We start from the raw sequence: 18,089 nt of genomic DNA, 5'->3' as shown, positions 1-18,089 counted from the left end.
GTCAGGTGAAAGTTTGGGAATATTGAGACTGCTTAAAACATTTGGAATTTCACTGTCATCCGTTTGAGACTCTAGGTGTAGAGCTGAAAGTAGAAGTAGCTTTTGTGTGTGGTCAGATGTTGTATGGACATTTTACCTTTTGATACTGGAAATGCTTTGCATTTTGTCTGACTTGTCTCCATGGATATAGAACATGGTCTTTTGTTTTATAAGTGAATGTGTTAAACCTGGTCTTGAGTTCCAGTCATTTTCTTTAGAGCAGGGGTTCCCAACCTTTATTGTGCCAAGGACCGGCAGATACATTAAAAAAGAATCGCGGACCGGTTGTCAATTTTAACTGATTTTAATATTTACTCACCACCAGCAGGCAGCAACAGAGGCTAATTGTATGTAACAGCCTGAACAAATACTAGAACAATATGCATCCAAAATATATTAACAACGTTTAAAAAAAGAACCGGTGTCGTTTTTTGGTTTTTCGGAAAAACGGAAAACCAAAAAAACGACATTATTCAGTTTTTAAACCGAAACGGGAAAACAGATAAATCAACGTTTTGGTTTTGTTTGTATGATTTACGGATAATCCAGTGAATGCTGGGAAAACGAGGAGAAGGCGCATTATGAAGTGTGTGTGTGTGTGTGTGTGTGTGTGTGTGTGTGTGTGTGTGTGTGTGTGCGCGCCTGCGCGAGCATGCCTGTGGTCCATCTCCCTGCAGTGTACAGGATATCTATTAATAAGTTCATCTGATTCATCTATAAATACATTTATCCTCTTTCTCCACGCTCTGGCTTGCTGCATAACAAGCTCTGACAGTAACCAGTCCGGTAATGCTGTGTGTGTGTGTGTGTGTGTGTGTGTGTGTGTGTGTGTGTGTGTGTGTGTGTGTGTGTGTGTGTGTGTGTGGTGTGTGTGTGTGTGTGTGTGTGTGTGTGTGTGTGTGTGTGTGTGTGTGTGTGTGTGTGTGTGTGTGTGTGTGTGTGTGTGTGTGGGTGTGGGTGTGTCACTGGCATTTGTTTTCAGAAGATATTATGATAGTGACGTTCGTTCCGGTGCACGTCCGACAGCATTTAGCACTAGGGCCTACATCGAGATTAAGATTAAACTAACTTCTTGTGGGAACACCCGCATATACCTATGGAGTTAGCCAGATGTGTGTAAATTACTGTTCATGGTCATTTGAAAACAAATGCCGGTGTCGGACAGACACAAAGGCAAGGCAAGTTTATTTATATAGCACTTTTCAACACAAGTGCTTTACAAAAAATGAAAGACATTAAGAAAATGGCATTTAAAATCAGTCATTAAAAAGAAAAGCTAATAAAATACATGGATACAAGTTACAGTGCAGTCTAAGATATGAATAGTTCAATTAAACATTAAAAGAAAAAGTACATGGATAAAAGTTACAGTGCAGTCTAAGATATGAATAGTTCAATTAAAAGCAGCGACAAAAAGAAAAGTCTTCAGCCTGGATTTAAAAGTAGTCAGAGTTGCAGCGGACCTGCAGGTTTCTGGGAGTTTGTTCCAGATATTTGGAGCATAATAACTGAACGCTGCTTTACCATGTTTAGTTCTGACTCTGGGGACAGAAAGCTGAAGACCTGAGAGATCTGGATGGTTCATAATTTAGCAGGAGGTCAGAAATGTATTTTGGGCCTAAACCATTCAGTGCTTTATAAACCAGCAGCAGTATTTTGAAATATATTCTTTGACACACAGGAAGCCAGTGTAAAGACTTCAGAACAGGAGTGATGTGATCCACTTTCTTAGTGTTAGTGAGGACTCGAGCAGCGGCGTTCTGAATCAGCTGCAGCTTCCTAATAGATTTTTTAGTGAGACCTGTGAAGACACAATTGCAGTAGTCGAGTCTACTGAAGATAAAAGCATGGACAAGTTTTTCCAAATCCTGCTGTGACATTAGTCTTTTAATCCTAGATATATTCTTTAGGTGATAGTAGGCTGATTTAGTAACTGTTTTAATGTGACTGTTGAAACTCAGGTCAGAGTCCATGACTACACCTAGATTTCTGGCTTTATCTGTTGTTTTGAACATTGCAGACTGAAGCTCAGCGCTAACTTTTATACGTTCTGACTTGGCTCCAAAAACCATTACCTCAGTTTTATCTTTGTTTAATTGGAGAAAGTTCTGACAACATCCAGTCATTGATTTGTTCAATGCACTTACTCAGTGTTTGAATTGGAGCATAGTCTCCTGGTGAAATTGTTACGTAAATTTGTGTGTCATCCGCATAGCTATGGTAACTTATTTTGTTGTTTTTCATTATCTGAGCCAGTGGTAGCATGTAGATGTTAAAGAGAAGAGGCCCCAAGATGGAGCCTTGAGGAACCCCACATGTCATATTTGTCAACTCAGATGTGTATTTACCTATAGAAACAAAGTTGTTTCTGTCCTTTTAAGTAGGATTCAAACCAATTTAGAACTGTTTCCGAAAGTCCCACCCAGTTTTCCAGTCGGTCTAGTAATATGCTGTGGTCAACAGTGTCAAACGCAGCACTGAGATCTAATAATACTAACACTGAAGTTCTGCCACTGTCTGTGTTTAAGTGGATGTCATTAAAGACCTTTACAAGAGCGGTCTCAGTGCTGTGGTTTGGACGAAAGCCTGACTGGAACACATCGAAACAGTTATTTAAATGCAAGAAATCACTCAACTGTTGAAAAACAACTTTTTCAATGATTTTACCTAGAAATGGGAGGTTTGATATGGGCCTGTAATTGTTCATTACTGAAGCATCTAGATTATTCTTTTTTAAGAGCGGTTTAATGACTGCAGTTTTCAGGGCTTGTGGAAAAATACCTGAGTGAAGAGATGTGTTTACTATATGAAGTAGATCTGAGGCCATGCAAGGCAAAACATCTTTAAAAAATCCTGTTGGAATAATATCAAGGCAGCAGGAGGAGGATTTCAGAAGTTGTATAATCCTAAATCCTCTAGGTTTTTATCATTAATCTGATGGAATTATGTCATGGTGTTTGAATTAAGTGGACACAGAGACAACACATTTGCTGTTCCTGATGCAGAGGCATTGACTGCTTGTCTGATTTTCTGAATTTTGTCAGTGAAGAAGGAGGCAAAATCATTGCACGCCCTGGTGGATAGAAATTCAGAGGCTACTGACACTGGGGGGTTAGTTAGTCTGTCGACGGTAGCAAACAAGGCACGTGCGTTGTTTTTGTTTTTGGTAATGATGTCAGAGAAGAATGATTGTCGTGCATTTTTCAATTCCAAATTATAAAGGCCAAGTCTCTCTTTATAGATTTCAAAGTGAACCTGGAGATTTGTTTTTCGCCACCTGCGTTCAGCTTTTCAACATTCTCTTTTTTCTGTTTTCACGCTCATGGCCTTTCTCCATGGAGATATTGTCTTGCCAGACACTTCCTTTACCTTAGTTGGAGCAATGGCATCTATAACATTTTTAATTTTTGAATTAAAATGATCATCTAGCTCATTTACTGAGATGTTAGCAGGGGCAAGTGTGGAAGAAAAATTCTGAGTAAACATTTCCCTAGTATTTTCAGTTAAATATCGCTTTGTGGTTACCTCTTTTTGAACATATTTGTGAACAGAAATAGAGCTCTCAAAGAAAACACAGGAATGGTCAGAGAGTGCAACATCAGTCACCACAACCTGAGAGATATTCAGACCCTTTGAGATAATTAAGTCCAGAGTGTGCCCCTTATTGTGCGTGGGCTCCGTCACATGCTGAGTCAGTCCATAGCTATCAAGAACACCGAACACACAGAGCTGAGCTGAGCAGAGCACATACACACACACACACACATCATGCGCCTTGGTGACTGGACATCTCCTTCATAAAACTAATAAAAGGGGGAGTAATCGGGCAGTTCGATGTGTGTCGAGATGTGTGTGTGGTTAACACGTAGCAGCCTGCAGTCACTCTTAAGCTGTTCTGATGAAGGTAAACACAGCGAAGGCGGTGCGTAAAAAGGCATAGCTCTCGGTGCCCTGGTGCTGCACTTCTCAGAGGCGGAGTATACGTCCCACTGCCTCCTGGTGCTGCAGCCATTTCATGAAGTGAAGGAGGTTTTCCTTCTATAAAACAGCTGTGGCAGCAGATACCGTGAGAGTCCCTGACATGAATTCATAGATCAAGGCAGACTGGTTTACTCTCCTGTTTTGCCAATCCGGTGCTTAAACAAATAGCTCTACACCCCTGGCCGACATGTCCTTAAAATGAAGTCCGAGTTTGAAATATATCTCAAATAATGTATGCACTGCCATTTCCCCACATAAACATAACAGTCTGCAATGAAACGGTTGTCTCCTGTGCGCTCCACTTCCTACTTGGCGCACCGGTAACTTTCTCGTGCGCACGAGAGGCTGAGACCTTATAGGCTGAGCCGCCGAATCCCTCGGAACATCATAAAAGCCATTTTCAACGGTTTTCTGGTGAAAGATTAACTAGGCTACTGGATGATATAATATGACTGGTATAGGTGCAAATATTACGATAAACTCACAGCTTTTTCACGGAACCCCTGCTTTAGAGGACCTGATTTTTAGTTTGTGCACATTGTTTGTCAATCTCTCCAATTTGGTGAGCCAGGTTTGCTCGCTGGGATTTTCTTACTTCTTACTTTTCTAAACTACATCCTCTGAACAACACACACAAAGTTTCACATAGCGGACAAGAGACCCCACTCTTTACGGTATCCTGCTTAGCAAGGCTTGTGAACAATTCTTAATGGCCGACAGGCCCGTAACCTAGTGTCTATGAGTTAGTCATGAAGATGTTTCCAGTAGATAAATGCAACCTTTGCTGTCTAGTGGAAGAGTGTGATGGACTTTTTTCTAGGCCACAGATACAGGGCCTGGCCAACTTGGGGCCCCAAGCGACATTGTGAGATGAGGCCCCCCCCCAAACCGACAGGAGTGAAAACATTTTTTTTGGAAACAAAGTAGGCTAGTTTGCAAATATAATTCCCCTGTTTATTATTATTATCAACACTTTTTTATGCAGTGAGGTAAATGGTTTGTGCATGTATGTCGTCTGCGTTTACAGGTGAATACGTCTGCCATTTCCTGCCAAATACTAGCCTCAACAAAGATTAAATATAATGAATGCAAATAACAACTTCTACTATAATAATAGTCAATTCAATAATATAAATACTATATTATTTTATTATAATATAGTTGTAATATAGTCAAGACAAAACATGCTTATGACGTGCTCAAAAACTGATATTTCTTAAATCTGTATTCAAATGTAGTTCCCTCTGTCAGCAATGTATCAACAACTACACACACTTCTATCAGTATTTCTCTGTCTTGTGGTTGACATGATGATGACTGTTAGGAGTTAAGGGGAGAGGCTGAGCATCACCATGAAATGTGCAAATTGACATAAAAATGAATATAAGGGGGAAAAATGCTCCATGTTTTTTAGGCTGTAAACTTTAACTGTTATGTAAGCCAACTAGACAGACAGTGTATCACTCTTCCTCCTGTACATTAGCAGATACAAGGCATCACATACTTGAATGAATGGTAAATAAAGAATGCTGGAAATAACTGCATCTCCATTAGCCTATATGCTCTGCAGAGACTGCCTTCTTCATGTCATGAATTGCAGCTGATGTTTTAATATGGCAATCGGCCATTTGACTTATACAACATTCGCAAGTTGTACATTTGACTCATACAATAACCCACCTTCGAGTGATGCTCTAGTTTCTTCAAGTTTTTTTTTTTTTCCCTCTAGCTTGCGCCGGACTGAAACTGTCTTTTCACCGACATCTCTTCACCTGCACTAGTGGCCGTATCAAAGCCGTGATTGGTCAGATGTCGATTCATTGCAACGGTTTCGGGTTACAGACGTGCTCCCCTTGTCACCTCTCACTCTCCCGTGTCAGCCGGGGGTGCGCTGAGAACTGCGCACAGCAGCTGAGGCCCTCTGGGCGGAGCCCCCTGCGCAAGGCGGGGCCCCATGCAGCCTGCGTGATTGGCCTGTAGGGAGGGGCGGCCCTGCACAGATATCTCTCACAACCAATTTACAAGAAGGAATGACTACTCTGTCCACCTTCATCACAACTGCATCTGTATGCAGCTTATCACATTCTTGTAAATTCTATTTAATATTTGAAGTGACAGCACGATAAGGCATAATTATTGCGTATTACTATACAACATATTTATTCTGTTTTTAAATGTTTTCAATTATTGCTGCAAACCAAGTGATTTAACCTACATCCAAAAAAAGAAAGAAAAAGGTGTTTGTGATATGTATTAATCCACAGGTTGAAGCAGACTGAATACAGGCCTTACGGTTTTATTTCTTGTTTCTGCCACTGATGTGTTTTAGATTGTAGGCGGCATTAGGAACAAGAGAAATAAGGTGTCCATGGTCAATATTTTGACGAGGTGAAATAAAAGCAAACAAAGGTTATAGTGTCCAACTGTGAAAAATGGCAGGCTCTTCTTAACCCTTTAGAGTGGCATTAACAAAAGCTGAATTAATTAATTTCCACCTTGATAGACAGATCTAAGTAGATGTAAAAAGCTGAGTTCACATATTCTGGTCTACTAAAGTATATGTCACAGGCCTTGTAAACATTTCAAATATTTTCAAGTAATTGTTGAAATATATTTAAAAAATATGTTCCGTAGAGAGGCAAGTTTCCAAAAGATAATATGAAAAACGTCTACTGTTCAAGAACCATACATTTATCAATAGCTGTTTTAACAACTTAATTTGTTTCCTCTCTCTCGAGCTCTGCTAATGTAATGACATTTCCCTTTAACTGGATTAATGATGACAGGAGTTTCCCATTTGAGTGAAATGTAATGTGACTTCACCAGTTTTCCATTTGGAATTGTATTGGACAATAATAAAATTACCTAGAATGTATAACATGTAAGGATGTACTGTATAATACACATAGTGCCTTAGCCTATGACTAGAGGGAGGGAATTTATATTATTCCAATTATAGAACAAGTGAAAAAAGGAGAAGAAAATATAACGTATACATACTTTCCGCCCCAGAAGATTTTGGTGGTGATGACTAAACTTGACCGCCTGCGTGTGAGAACATATGAAAAAATAGAATTCAGGCTGTGGTAGTTTCATTCACTCAATAACGGCCCGCCCACACGGCGGCGTGCGTTGAAGCTTCAACACTTCTGACCATTCACTTTGAATGGGGTGACGTCATGCTTTGCCGAACTGCATTGTGGTTCCGTCGCGTTGCTCGCTTCAAAGGTAGAGCAAGTTCTACTTTTGAAGCTTCGACGGAAGGCGTCAGCCAATCCAAATGATATGCCAGTACAAGCTCTAGCCAATCAAAACCGCGTGCTTGTGTGTCCGGGGCGGGAGATTCATGTGATTGGTTGTTGGTCGAGTTTCAGACACGCCCACCGGCAAGCTTCAACGCATGCCGCCGTGTAGATGCTGTGTAATAACCCCTGGAAACAGTAGGGGTATTGCTAAGATTAAGCATTTTACATCCCGTAATATATATATATATAAGTGAAATTCAGTTTTCCACTCTGTTTAAATATATTTTTTAATACACACAGTACAAATACACACACACAATTATACAGGTATAGGTGCACAGCACACGTGCAAACGCATTTTAGAGGAGAGTCAGAGCGAAGAGGCTGCCAATCTGTCCGGGGCCAGGGAACGGTTGGGGATTTGGTGCCTTGCTCATGGGAACCTCGGCAGGGCCCAGAAGGTAAACTGGCACCTCTCCAGCTACCAGTCCACACTCCACATTATTTAATTGTTTTGATCTGATTAGGACTTGAACCGGCAACCGTCCGAAGCCAAGTCCCATGAGAAACTAACCAGTTATCCCAACTCCTTTTTTAAATGAGCGTGTGTGGGCAAGGCTTCAAGGCTAAGTAAAGGAGGTGAAATACTGTACTACTTGACCTGGTGATATGACTAGACCTTAAAAGACTGGCACAACTACTATGCTGGCATGGATAAGCTAAGTTACAATACAGCTCATGGTAAAACCCTGCTGATGCACCAAATTGTTTTAAATATTTTAGTTAGCTTTTTATTGTGTATGTGACAATGTGAGCAGTCTTTGTTTGCATTATCAGACAGTGAGGTAGGGATCTCTCCAGAGCCATAAGACTGAACACCAGCTCAACCACAGTAAATGTGCCAGTCTGGAAACTCTTAACCCTTTATATGGCAATGCATACAAATAATGGACTTGGGGAAATAGTCATGGTTGTTTTCGAAGTACAAGTCTGTACAAACAATCTAAAACTATACCTCCATCCTTTCTTCTTTATGATACTTCCCAAGACAGATTCAGCCCTGGGGAAAAGGAGAGAGGGAAATATTTTCATGCATTTTCCCTTACCAGTTATCTTTATAAATATTCAGTACATTTAACAAAAGATATTTGCATGCAATGTAAACAAACCAATGTTAAAAAAACAAAAGTAAAACGAGTCTCTAGTTCACCCTTTGTTTACTATTTCATCAATTGTATTGCAAAGGATCCCCCTTTTGAAATAATATACAAATACTTGTCTTCACACATAGGTTCCCTGTGGAGAGGGCTTTGAGGTCTTGAATTGTTAGGTTAAGGTCAGCAACATATGTTCTTAAAAAGACTGATGTAAGATGTCAAGTCATTTAAAGCAATTATACTGTATGCATTTGTCACTATACATTTTTCACGCTTTAGAAATGAGAGGTAGGTTCTGCCCTGACTGATCATTCAGTAATGGCTTCATGTGCACTAATGCAGCCTCTGGACTGGAAAGGAGGTTATGTAGATTGGCATGATTGACAAAAATGTATCAAGAAAACTCTTTTTTATATATGTACTTGATGAGTCATACTTACTTTCCAGCACTATAAACTTCAGCTGTGTCGAACAGATTGATCCCATTTTCATATGCCAGTGTCATCAGCTCCTCTGCTACCTTCAAAAGCAATGAGATTTTGAGGAGATTATAAAGATGAGCAAAGTTTAAATCTGTTGTGTTTTCTCTCCCTCTTTCCTTTGAAAAGCCTTTTTTGCTTACAAGTATAAAGGTTGTTCAAAATGCAAGCAGTTGTATGAGGAATGCTTCATATAACCTTTATAAGAAAGGCTTTAAAACTATGACGGTGGCACAGCTATTGGACTGGCAGTGACAGATTTGGGCTTGGTATGTTCAACACTTACCACTCAACATCTATTAGATGGATAGAGAATTCTGTACCAGAGGATGAATCACTATGACTTTGGCGATCCAAGAGTTTTCGTTGGAGGACCACCAGGTCAGGACCGGCTCTAGACAATTTGCTGCCCTAGGCGAGATTTTAGCGAAATCTAATTATTATATCTAATAATCAAATAAGTATGTGAACATAACCAATAACCTACCATAGCCAATAACAAATACATGTAACTTATTTTATTTTTGTTGTTCATTCATATCTTATTTTACCTTAACATTTATTTATTCATGCATATTTTTTTATCTCCAGTTTTAAACAATATTTTTGGTTTACTGTCCTATAGTATACATTGGAATGATTTCAAACCTGATTATCCCAATAATTATAAAGGAGTGCCTTGGAAATATGTGTTAAATTGTGATCAAACCGTTTGAGACTCACTGAGATAACTTAGACTAAAGTGAACTATCTAAACACTCAGAGTCCTTTACCTCACTGAGCTGTAGTTATCAGCCTCTCAGTCTGACTGGAGAGGACTCTCCCTCCACATTATTGTAGAAACATCTTCTTATTATATCCGTTAGAGCAGTTAGCACCAGATGATAATAACAACAACACCGGTACCGGTGCGCCCTCCCTTGCTCCCTTGCTCGCTCACTCGCACTTTGGCTGTGAGCTTCGGGCTCCTGATAAGCCAACATCCCCCATTTTCATCACTTACAGCGACCATCGTACAGGGCAAATGAAACATGTAACCGGGGTGAAAAGGGTGTTACATTTACTTAATTATGAATATTGTTACATCAAGGCCAAAAATTAGGATGAGTACCAACGGTCAAAAATGTTTTTTTCCCTCCCAGAGCTGCCAGCGCAGCGGCCTCCACAGATCTGGCGCCCTAGGCGAAACATCTATAACGCCAGTGCTACGGTCGACCCTGCACCAGGTCTTCTTTTTGGGTCTGAGTGAGATATCTTGACATATACTGATTCAAACATCATGCCATTTGTTACAGGTATCGAAAATCTAATGAATTTGTAGATATCCGGTAATATATTTGTTCTAAAATTCCTGATTTAATGTATAGCCATAAGCCTGAGCCCATGTTGAGGTTCTCTCTGAGTAAGTATAGATATGATCAATTATTAATGTTAATCTCTATTAATACAACTATTCATATCCAGGGGTAGACATTAAGGGTAAAAAGCCACTGGCCCTCTGGGCAGGTGGACTTGTATTGTCACTGGCCCCACCATTGTGACCACTGGCCCGGAGCATTCGTCCAAAAAAAATCGACTCTAATAATGAAGAAAATTAACACATTTGTTGCAATTGTAATTTATGCACTAACTACATTACTACTTGTACTATAACATTTTAATCATCAGTTCTTCCTCATTTTCCTCAATTGTTCATATTTGGTCTGTAGTGAAGGAGCGCGCTCTCGGGAGCCTGCTCGCGCTGCGCTCCGCAGCAAACAGCGGTTTGCTTTTCACCCAACAACGACAAGCGACTCACAAAACGCTGTGTTGTAGCGTTAATAATAAATTGCTAGTCAAAATACCAATACCACAGGAAACATTTTTTTTTAAGCAATATTTTTAGTGGCCCGCAAGTGAAAAGTACGTTATGCTGGCCAGGGTGTCTAAATAATGCTTCCGGGCCAGCGGGCCATTTATAATGTCGAGCCCTGTATACTTAAATCCTAAATCATCTTTTCTTTTCACTATATCTGTAAAGCGTCTTTGAGCACCTGTAAAAGCGCTAACAAAATAAATATATTATTATTAGTATTATTATTAAATAGGGTTGATAATAACTGGCACTTAAGTTAAGATGCACACGTTTAAAAAACATGACAAACAAAATAGCTATTAGAAGGAGTTCATAATTATTGTTATACATTTTCTTACAAATAATAATAAATCATATTGACTTGATTTACACCAAGCAATTTATTTGGGCAATACCTCACAAATGCAGTTATGAGAGCCAATTAATGAAGTCTCATAAGGAATTCTAGATTAAGACTTGGTAAAATGTCATACATAACTAAATGTATCGTTTTAAAGAAGTTACAATATCAATAGCTAGTATTGGTTGAAGGATTTGGGGTTTCCTGACTAGTAGAGGTTGGAAGAACTCATTATTGTACAACATTCAAATATACCAGCCTATTATTCCAAAAGCATTTAGTCAAAAGATAATAAATTAAAATGGGCGGTTACGTATTGTAACCCTAGTTCTATAAGCACAGGCGGAGCCCTCTACTGAACTCTATGGGTACTACTTCATCAATGATACGCGAGCGTTCATACACTGAAGTTGTATAAACGTAGCCGGCCAATCAGGGCGAGCCTACCTGAATGCGCGCGCATATAAGGCAGTTACACCTCCTGACTGTCATCCTACACCCTCTTCAGCGAGCGGCATAGGAAAGACAGGGCCCTAGGTAGAGGGCTCCGCCTGTGCTTATAGAACTAGGGTTACAATACGTAACCCCCTGTTCTATCTCAGGCTTCGCTCTCTACTGGACTATATGGGTACAGTGGGTACCCTGTCGCCCTACAACATCGACCCACCACACTGCCCCTGACCGGCCTTTGGTTAACAGCCACCGCACCCCAACTTCCTATCATCCGGTTGTGACCGTGGAGAAGTCGGGGCCGCAGCTTACTTGGCTGGTAGAGCCTAATTGGTCTGAACAAGCCCATAGCTCCACCCTGCAGGTGCCAGTGCAAGTGACTATACACTGCGCACTACGTTTGCAGGTCCCTAAGGAGCATGGGGAGAACGTAAGTGCACCATGTCCCCCACACTCACACACGCTTACCTCGTGTGGAGTGTGCATGGACCGTAGTGGGGAAGGTCTTCCAGCCCTGTATGGGGCTTACTGCGCACCACGTTTCCCAGGTCCCTAAGGAGCATGGGACAACGTAAGTGCATTATGTCCCTGGGGGTCAGATACAGCTTACTGACCCACAGCCCTCCTCCTTTCACCAGTCCTGTGTTGCCCCAGCAAGCACCGACGATGAAAAAGGAGCCAGACATATCTCAGAGATACTTACCTTATGAACGGGCCTGGCGTAGACCAAGACGCCGCCGTGCATAGGTGGACGACTAAAGCCGCCTAGCTGTATAACCCTCAACCTGGAAGAACTCCTTAGGTTCTTGGGAACAGAGGAGGGGTTCAGTCTGAGTGTCGCCCTGCTACGGTCACCACGAACCAGAAGGCAACTCGGGTGCACCGATAGAGCGATCAGTTCGCATACAGACTCTTGGCAGAAGTCAAAGCAAGCAGCAAAGCTGTTTCTTTTTGCTTCTCTCTCTTTCAATGATAGCGCCTTCAGGGAGGAGAGCTCCAGAGGCTCAAACGGTTCTGTAACCAAAGCCTTGAGCACCAATGGCAGTTCCCATTGCGGGGTGGAGACATGCACCACTGGGCGCTGTCTCCTGATCCCCTGCAAAAAACGCTTCACAAGCGGTTGGCTAAAGACTGGTCTGCCGCCAAATCCCGCATGACAGGACGAGATGGCTGCTGCATACACCTTGACTGTGGCATGAGCAAGCAATGTACCGGACAGAGGCTCTAGACTCCCTTCCTCGCACCACGTCTGTCTGTCCTCAGAGTGGCACGTAGCCTGCCCTCCTTCTCGATGGGGCGTATACTTCACTCTCAATGGGGGCGTACCCCTCGCTCTCGACGGGGGCGTACCCCTCGCTCTCGATGGGGGCTGCATTGAGCAAAATCCCCAGATACTGTACAACTGGACAACTGGGTGAACTTTGGTCTTCAGGTTGTTTCCTGGACTTTCAGTACTTCAGCATTTCAGAATCACATATTTGTTATGGTTTTCACAGGCTACTATAACGGAAAAACATCCATATTTTAGATCAAATAAAGTGAACCACGCAATGTGGTGTTAACGAGTCGTGGTGGAGTCACGCATTCTGGTGAGATCAGGTTGAATAAAGTATATCTAATCTTATTATCTTAATTGTAATCCAATTATATAGTCTTTATATATTAAATAATCATAATAATAATGTAAATGTTTACACTTATTTATTTGTTATGCTCATACTTTTACCTTTACAATAGTTTGCTTTAATATGCAGTATAATTTTTGCAATATTGTTGTGGTGGTTTTACACAGTACAGTAGATTGAAGTAAATCAACTTATACATTATCATGTATTATATTGTGAATAAACTCAATTTGTGATTTTTATGGCAATAACATTACAAACATGTTCACTGCCTCAGCTTGCAATGTTTTAATTGTTTTATACCATTTATCAAGACCTGTACTTAAAGGGGACCTATCATGCAAAATGCACTTTTGTACGTCTTTTATACATGAATATGTGTCCCCGGTGTTTCAGGGAACTCACCAAGTGTCAGAAAATACAACCCTCTCTATTTTCCTAGATACCCAAATCTTTTAAAAAACGGAGCTACAACGAGCGGATACAGATTCCATCTGACCCGACGTCAGCCCGGAATAGTGGGCGGTGACGCTCCGCCTACATGGGCAACGCTCCACCTATTCAGAAACACCTCCGCAAATGTCTGCTTGTGTGTTTCTAAACATTTTACCTCGGACATGTTTATCAACTTCCCTCAAGTGAAAAGAGGATATGCTTCCAATCTAAGGCTAAAAAACTGGATCAATACCAACCATCCGGGAACCAGGACACATCTGTAAGAGAATATTTTAATCTGATCTGTTTATAGAGTTTCTTATAGTTTTCTTAGAATCTGTGATACTGCAAACATGTGTTTGTAAGTATCAGTCAAAAGACTCCTTTGTAGGTTGAGGTCACAGGTCAAACGCTTTCTCCTATATCCGTGGGGGAGGGTTGAGCTTGTCTGCATCTCTTTGAGACAAGTAGATTATTGTCTCCCATCTTGCTATTGATTAGTAAAGCGGGCTTCTGTTAGCCCGCCTCTCCTCATGTTGATGCGTGTTGGGTCTATGCTGGGGCAGAGATGATCATGGTGGACCACGGGACGGTGGGAAACTAAGATGATCTCTCGGCCGTATTGTCTGTACTGTGTTCAATAAAACTCTCAGTGCTTTGGCTAATGACGTTCCAGACTCCTTCATTCTACCTCAACATTGCAACAACAGAAGTTTATCTTCACAATTGGCGTCTACGAACAGTACTGACATTTCTTCAGAAGACTGGTAAGTGCTTTTTCAAATCTATTTGAACAACTGCCTTACCAGACTCTGTGATTGACGGTATCAAAATTACCTGTGAAACTGCGCGAGTGAAATTTGTTTTGGTCTCTCCACTATGTACATCTGAAGGCTTAATCATAACCTGAGAAATCGGTGTCACAAGGGGATTTTATCCTGGCCGGTTTTTCCTGTGATTGCTGCTGGGGCAAGTGCCAACAAAAGCAAGCACAGCTCATGTATAAAACAATAAGAATATTTGGGGCTAATAAATAACCTCGGAACATCGACTTTTAACGATTTCCGCTGTGTGTGGTTTCTAGAATTAAATTACTGGACAATCACACACTGCAAATATTCGGAGAGACCTTAAGGAAAGCATCAGCAAGGTGGAACCTCTGTTTCAAAAAGCAATGTGAGGATTTGTAATTGAAACAAATTGCCGAATTCTGGAGATTTCAACGGGTTAAATCAGACCAATCCGTTTCGGGTGTCTGCTCAAGCCTGCACGAGGGAGGGCGAATTCCCTCCCCCCTGTGGTGAACGGCACACGAGTAATGTTTAAGAACACAGACTTGTATTTTTTGCTAATCACACCATGAGCTCAAGAACTAAATTTAGCTATTAAATGGGAAGGGTGGTGGCAGAATATTACATTCACACTGTGTTTAATAAACTAACGGATTATTGAATTGGCTGTTGTTTAAAAAAAAAAAAAAAAAAAGTACTGAATTAATTAAAAAATCTCTGCTCTCGGTCGGTTGAGCAGTTTTACCACTACATTTGCATAGTGGTTTTGATTGAGAATAAGGTAGTGTATTGCTCATCAACAGATTACTAGTAAATATGGCTGAGAAGAGCCCATATTTAACAGAAAATGTCAGTGCTCCCGTTGAGGTTTCCGTAATTTCGGACTAAATTAAACTGGATGCCTTTTTGGCCAGGGCGCTGATTTGTTGCGGGTTCATGTTTGTTTGTATAATTGTTTCGTGTTTGTTTGTCTACCCGCCGTCTTGTGCATGCTTTGTAACAACTAATATGAATCAGTCCACAGCCAAGGTAAAATGAACTAAACTTTAGTTATCTCACCAAAAGTAAATTACTTGAGAAAAATGCATGATGTAGGGATGTAGAGCAAAATTATACATTGTAATCTAAATTTCCGCAAAAGGAAAATAAATAGCAAAAAGCCTCTGTTTTACACCCGGGAACCTCAGAGGCATCACTGCGGGTCATCTGTCTGCTCAAATAGGTCAATGTTGTATTATTTGTTTCATTTATTATTAATCTATGTATTGTATGGTAATAATGAAAATAAAAAAACCTAATGTATTGAACACATTCCGAAACAAAGCAGATAAGACAAGACTCAGACATAATGGTGATTGAACTTTTTTTTGCACGGTTGCTGCAAAATGAAAACTTTGTCATTATCTGTTTCCAACTGGCCACTGGAATTGGAAAATTGATATAAGTTGAAGTTCAATTACAGTTTTAAATATAGTTCAACATTCTTTATTAAACTGTTTCAAATTATTTCTAGTCAAAATCCCCTCCCTTTTCTTTACTCTGCTTGGTGCTGCAGTAGAAACAAATAAAATAAAACGCAAGACACGGGGTCAGAGACAGGCGTGACCTCTGGAAGGAAAAGATAATCTGAAGCAGACCACAGCACGGTGCGTTGGGGGTTTTATGAGCCTGAGCACAAAGGAATATCTAATTTCAGCACTCTTTCTATCTGTATAGCCACTGGTGTAAAGTAACTAAGTTCATAAACTCAACAAGTACTATACTTGGGCACAATTTTGAGATACTGGTACTTTATTTGAGTATTTAAATGTTTTGCTACTTTATTCTTCTGCTCCACTACAGTTCAGTGGTACATGGTGTATTTCTGCTCCACTACATGTATTTAATACCTTTTAGTTACTTTCAGATCTGGATGAATGATGTGAAATCTAATCAAGTGTTGAATCAGACTTTAGTTCCACCTAGAGTAAATCCACCAGCTGTACGGTGGTCATTCAAACTAGCTGCACCTTCACCAGCTTTGAGAACACTTTCATGATCAATCATTATAAAACATATCATATATAGTATTCTGAAATAAACCAATCTGCACAGTGACTACTTTTACTGTCGCTATTTTCACTATATTTTGATGACAATACTTTTATACTTTTACTTGAGTAACATTTTGAATGCAGTACTTTTACTGTCACTTAGTATTCCTACACTCTGGTACTTCTACTTTTACTCAAGAACAAGATCTGAGTACGCTAACGTTAGCCAGAAACCTTCCATTTTGACACACAGAACAATGGGGTGATTCAAAGAAATTCAAAGTAATTCACACAGCCTCTTCCCTCTGAGAGGAGCAGCAGGTTCAGCTTCATTTAAATATGTCGTGTAGTAATAGATGGATTTATTTGTTTTCCTCTCAAGAGAGAATGTGTATTTTATGTTAGTATTTCAAAATATCTCCTGGGGGAGAAATCCCCCCAGACCCCAAGCGGGGGTGGGTTTTCAGCATGTCAACTCTTTCACTTGTGGAGGAAATGGCAGGATTGCCTCCAGGTCGCCCTTTTTATTTACTACAACACAAAATGTGCCTTTTTATTTCATACAGTTCAATTTGGATTGAGACAGGGAAATATCTAAACCTCACGCGTGGCGTTTCACTGACAAGGGGGCGATATAGCGTGTATGTAATTACATTTCAAATACTGATTTGAGCCCCACCACTGTATGGGTTAGCCCTACCATAGATTATCCAACGCAAATATCGCAAATACTCGGGAGCCGATAAGTCAATAAGTTGCTTATTGCGACAGGCACACAATAAAACAGTGGAAACAAACATGTGTTTGACTTTCATTATTTAATGAAACTATGTGCCCTTATAGTCTGTGTCCAATATTGTGTATTTGTATATATATATTATATATATCCTAAATATATGCTAAGGTCCCGCTACTGACACGATAGCAGTCACTTCGTGCGCATGTGTGTAATTAAACCCATGATATCAAAATCTCACTCCAGCCAGGTACCCAAAGTTAGCAACCCTGTCCATACCCCAATAATATTTTATTGCAGAATCTACATGAATGAGGCGAAGCCTGCGAGCTAGTTCAGGCAGTCAACTCGAGCACTTATGCTGCATTCATACATAACGCCCCTTGCCACTCTACAACCAACCAAACAGAGTCTCCTTAATACGCCGCTCTATTTAACCTGCCAGATCTCTCTCCATGCATTGCTTGCTGCTGCTATTGCTGCAGCTACCTCTACGTCGCTGCTGCTTGCCTGCCCCCCACCACCCCCAGCTTCCACCCAGCTTCCACCTGTAGGCTTGGGGGTTAGTTATTTGATCATCACTCATCGTGCTATGTATATCTATGGAGTGATGATGCCCGAGCCTAGTCGCCAAACTCAACTATATGCTGCTATCTATAAACATGGTAAAGGAACACCGTGAGTTGTCTGACTGAAATCACACACAACGACCTATTTTGGAATTCAAAACGGCAAATTTACCAAAAAGATGACAAGTTTGCATCCCTGCTTGTTATCCGTTTTCATCACAGAGCTGGGAAAATGGTGTATTGATTACTGATCTGTGCAAGTCCAATTTGTTAACTGACTTAGTTCTAATGTTAATGTTAATTTGATTCAACCCATAAGTAATTATTTAAATGACTCAACATTCCACATGATGA

General features: G+C 40.6%; 1 protein-coding gene across 1 annotated transcript in view; it reads right to left on the bottom strand.

The window, feature by feature from the left end:
- Positions 1–8,936, bottom strand: part of LOC117541480 (voltage-gated potassium channel subunit beta-2-like) — a 134,231-nt gene extending 125,295 nt beyond the window's left edge. The window contains exons 1-3 of the mRNA XM_034208650.1: positions 8,863–8,936; positions 8,281–8,325; positions 7,021–7,065 (exon numbers count right to left, since the gene is read on the bottom strand). Coding sequence (XP_034064541.1) covers positions 7,021–7,065; positions 8,281–8,325; positions 8,863–8,927 — 155 coding nt within the window. The 5' untranslated portion in view covers positions 8,928–8,936. The remainder of the gene's footprint in view (positions 1–7,020; positions 7,066–8,280; positions 8,326–8,862) is intronic.
- Positions 8,937–18,089: the final 9,153 nt, after the last annotated feature.

This window comes from Gymnodraco acuticeps, unplaced genomic scaffold (genome assembly GCF_902827175.1).
Source record: "Gymnodraco acuticeps unplaced genomic scaffold, fGymAcu1.1, whole genome shotgun sequence".
Taxonomy (NCBI): Eukaryota; Metazoa; Chordata; class Actinopteri; order Perciformes; family Bathydraconidae; genus Gymnodraco; species Gymnodraco acuticeps.
This window is presented reverse-complemented; position numbering and strand designations above follow the sequence as displayed.